Raw genomic sequence first — 4,347 nt, 5'->3', positions numbered from 1 at the left:
CAACGCATTTTGAAATACCGTGAATGTCCAAAATATAAGCAATGCCAATGAAGGATCCTATACCAATATTCTAAAATGCCGTCACCGAATTTCAGGCACATTCAGTTCAAAGCGTGCTTGATAAAACGCCAGGCAATTAAGAAAGAGCAGATATAAGCAACGCATTCAAAACCTGACAACTACCGTTGAACGCATACAGCCAGTCTTAAAACTACAGCCAACAGGATATATAAACTTCGGTTGACTAGCCAAACATGAAGCCGGGTGTAGGACGTTTCTTGGATCCCAGGACTTACTTACATCGACATCTGAAACTCAAACCCAACTTATCTAGTACTAGTCTCTAAGGCGCAAAGTTAGAAGAAGAAGAAGAAGAAAAAGACTGATGTTATGCAAACCCAGACAAGCTCTACAAACTAGATTCTGAAGGACTGCCAAATTACAGCGGTTCTTACGGCTCCCCTCCTCGACTACACACTAGCCTACAGGTCAGCGGTCTCTGAAGCAGCACGAGAAAGGAAACTAGCAGGTCAACCAAGCACAGGTCTGGTCCATCATCGGTTTACAATAGAGCAAATTATATGTACAAAGCAGGCAGGCCGGTGGAATGCCTGACTCCTTGATCCTCCTCACCAGGGGCCGGTCAACGTTCTCCGCAAACACTGCCGCTTCTTCCGTCCGAACTGATCCTTCATCTCAGGGGCCTGCTGTCAGTCAAATCAGTTTCCCGTCAGTACAAGATTTTGGAAATTAACATCTCAAGTACTACAAAATAGCCTATTTCTGTGTGGGGCTATAGAACGACTCCTTGTGAGAAAAGATCGATATGTCATAAACTGATTCACATATGAAGATAGACAAGCTTTAATTTCACACATTTCGTTCTTTATGTGATAGTTTGAATGAAATGGAACTTAAACCATGTAATTTAAATAAATATTTAAATACTCTTAGTAAATTTGATGGCTGTGTGCATCGCTTGATGCAGAGGCCGGGGGTTATGGTCCTTTTCGAAAGAAAAAAACTCCTAGTAAATTTCACCTTTTATAACCTAGATGTGACACTGAATCTGTGATAAGGAATACCTCGTTTAATTTTCTCTTTCTAATTTAACAAAACATCTGTGCATTATTCTGCTATTTACTCGATTTAAGAATTTGTAACAAGCTGAAGGCCCCTGTCAGGACCCCACCGACTTCGACACCACGCATGTGTCAGGTCAAAAAACTTGTAAAATAATTTTGAGAATTAAGTTAAATCTCAGAAAAATAATGTCAGTTGTTCTAACTCTGAATTTAGTAATTTTAACCTATAAAGTTGTAGAATGTCATTCTAAAGATCAACTTAGTCCTAAACCATTTGTGAAGTCATCGAAAAACATTGACATAGAAAGTACAGTTTATACTTAGAGGAATTTTTTGGATTCACCAAACAGAAAGGGGATATGCAGCTACTGATGCAATAAAAGCATGCTTAGGCCTCTTTTGGTTCATAGGATAGGATTATCGTAGGAATATGAATTTTGTAGGAAATGAGATGACATGTATCTCAAATCCTATGAGTAGGAATAGGAAATGAGATGTCATTTGGTTGACACCAAAGGAATTTTTCCATTGAGTCTAGGCTCATTTTTATTTTCCTATGAAATGTGGAGGATAGGAACCAATCCTATGTAGGAATAGGAATCCATTCCTATGAACCAAAGGGCTCTAAAGGAAAAAATCCTATAAGAATCCTATCCTCTAGAATTCCTATGAGATTCCTCCAAACCAAAGGAGGCCTTAGTATTGCAGGGTGTAACTCAACATCCATAGGAAAATGGAAAAAACATGCTTAGTACTGCGGCGTCTAACTCAGCCATCCATAAGAAAATGGAAAAGGCATGCTTAGTACCGCGACGTCTAATATAGCCATATAGCCATCCATAAGAAAATGGAATGTACTATACCAAACAACAGGCTAAATTGTTGACTTATACATAGAAATAGGAAAGTTTGGGATCGATGAGAGACAATCAATTACCTCTCTTTTCTGCATTTCCAGTATCTCTTTCTGCACGACGATGAAAAGAAACAATTAGTACCGTGTTCGCAATAAAGGAGCTATTAATCTTGTTTTAAGTATGGTATATAGTCCTATTTACTGAGATTTTGGCAGCCATAAACAATATCTCATATAAGCTAGTACGAGAATAGGATCACTACATGTTACAACAACATGGTATTGTGACATGTATATGAAAGAGTGCCCCGTTATGCACGAACACATCATACATTGCACGGCCATATGGGCTGAAATTAGATACTCTCTCCATCCCATATTATTGTCGCTTAAACGAATGTATCTAGCACTGACATACGTCTAGATACATCCATTTCAGCAACAATTAATATGGGACGGAGCAACACTTCCAAATATGAGAATACAGCCATCACCCTGAAAATTGATTAGGCAAATTACTGCGACAACAGATTACTGTGAAGCTAATATATCAAGGTTAAAGCACAAGAGACTGAATATTCCACACTTAGGTTCAAAGATCGGAATGTTTCTGATAAACAGAGGTTGTACCAAGACAAAAGGAACAGGTCACGGTGAATGCTTCACCAATCACCACGAACACTCTGATGCCAACATGGACAAAACAAGCAAAATAGCTACCAGTGGGGTCTACAGACTGAAACTATCCACTTCAGAGTCCATTGCTATAAATCCTCCTTTACACAGAATGTACTGAAGTTGCACATTTAGCATGTCCAATAGCAGAGTTTGTAGAAAAGCTACCTGTTTCCTCACCAGTTCCTCGTTCAGGTCCTTGAGCTTCTGAACTTCGGCTTCCAACTCCATTGTATAAGCCTGCGCAGATAAGGAAATTGTTACCAAAACAGGAAACTCCAGCAGATGGGCTTCAGGAGTAAGTAAGAACGCATAGATAGTGTAGAAGATGCAAAAAATACCTGCTTGCGGGCACGGGACCTGGCGGCGGACTCCCTGTTCTTGATCATCCTCCTCTGCCTCCTCTCCACCACCTTCTCCACGCCGCCGCCAGTCCTCCTCCCCCTCACAATCCCCTCGAACGAGTACGGCATTGGTTCCGACGGCGATGACAGATCCTCGCTCCCCTTGCTGCCGGAATCAACCGGGTTGACCGCAGTTTGCACAACCAGGGGGGCGCCTCCCATACCCACTGCCCTCGGCATGAGCCCATTGGCCAAGGCCAGATCCCCCATGGCGACCGGCGGGAACCCCAGCGCCGCCGCACCGGCGTCGTTGGCGCTCGGGAAGTTCCCGTAGAAGGAAGGGCCTTTAGGGACAACAGGGACCGGCCGCGGGTGCATGGGCGGGGGCGGCACCGCAGGAGCGGTGGGGATCTCTCGCACCACGCCGGCTTTGACCAGGAACTCCTCCAGGGTCATCTCCCCGAGCGTCGCCCGCCGATGGGGCTGCGGCTCGGCACCCTCCGGCCCCACCGGAAGCGGGTCATCGCGCACGAGGTTGCGCCACACCTCGTCGACCGTCTTGGCGCTGAGGGTGCGGGGCAGCGTGAGCGAGCCCTGGCCCTGCAGAGACGTGGGCGGTGGGCCGGCGCCCGCGCCCGAGGCCGAGGCGGCCATGGCCTGGCTCTCCTCGGCGGTCCAGATGCTCCGGAGCAGCTCGTCCATGTTCATGGAGCTGAAATCCTTGCCGAGGTCGCTGCCTCCCATGCCGGCGCCCCCGCCGAGCGTGCTCTGGAACTCCTCGAACGTCAGGGAGTAGATGGACCCCTGCCTCGCCAGCGGCGCCCCCTCCGCCGGCGCGCGCTCCGAGGACGACCCGCCGTTGCTGCTCCTGAAGTCCATGATCCCCTCCGTCCCTCCCCACCTGTCCTCCTTCAGCATCAAACGGACACGGACACCAGCAGAGAATTCGCCTCAAACCGCAGCGGGTCACATGCGTTTCCTGGAAAGGCCAGAGACAGATGAGACAGAGAGGGAGAGGGAGAGTGGTGGGTGAGAGGCGAGGCGAGGAGGGTGGCGAGAGTGAGACCTGGCGACGACGGCGACGACGAGTTTGTTGCGGTGTGGGTGCGAAATGTGGGTAGCGCAGCGCAGAGGATCCTGGTGAGGTCTGGCCGTCGTGGGCAGCGCAGTGGGGCGGGAGGGAGGGTGCTCCTCCTCCGCCCCGGTGGTTAATACTACGTGGCGGACTCCGGGGGCCTCGACGCGGACCTGTGGGCCAATCAGCGGGCAACGCGTGGAGGCGCTGGCTCCGTCAGTTGCTGCGATGGCGGCTTCCGGACAAAAATATCCTCAAGGCCAGGGCGGCTCTGCACCCGTGGGGCCCCGCGCCCAGCCTCCCGCTGTTGGT

The 4,347-nt window shown here is 48.5% G+C and overlaps 1 protein-coding gene across 2 annotated transcripts; it reads right to left on the bottom strand.

Moving 5' to 3' along the window:
* Window positions 1-205: 205 nt before the first annotated feature.
* LOC109763223 (bZIP transcription factor TRAB1) lies at window positions 206-4,139 on the bottom strand. Of its 2 annotated transcripts, none has more exons than XM_020322071.4 (5): window positions 4,027-4,139; window positions 2,958-3,939; window positions 2,785-2,856; window positions 2,023-2,052; window positions 206-707 (listed from the first exon to the last, which is right to left on the bottom strand). In XM_020322071.4, the coding sequence occupies exons 2-5, from the start codon at window positions 3,876-3,878 to the stop codon at window positions 630-632; spliced, it is 1,101 nt and encodes a 366-aa protein (XP_020177660.1). In that variant the 5' UTR covers window positions 3,879-3,939; window positions 4,027-4,139; the 3' UTR covers window positions 206-629. The 2 variants fall into 2 exon arrangements, with proteins under 2 accessions (XP_020177660.1, XP_020177661.1); XM_020322072.4 differs by having other exon boundaries at window positions 206-704.
* Between the last annotated feature and the right edge of the window lie 208 nt (window positions 4,140-4,347).

This window comes from Aegilops tauschii, chromosome 5 (genome assembly GCF_002575655.3).
Source record: "Aegilops tauschii subsp. strangulata cultivar AL8/78 chromosome 5, Aet v6.0, whole genome shotgun sequence".
NCBI classification, from domain to species: Eukaryota; Viridiplantae; Streptophyta; class Magnoliopsida; order Poales; family Poaceae; genus Aegilops; species Aegilops tauschii.
This window is presented reverse-complemented; position numbering and strand designations above follow the sequence as displayed.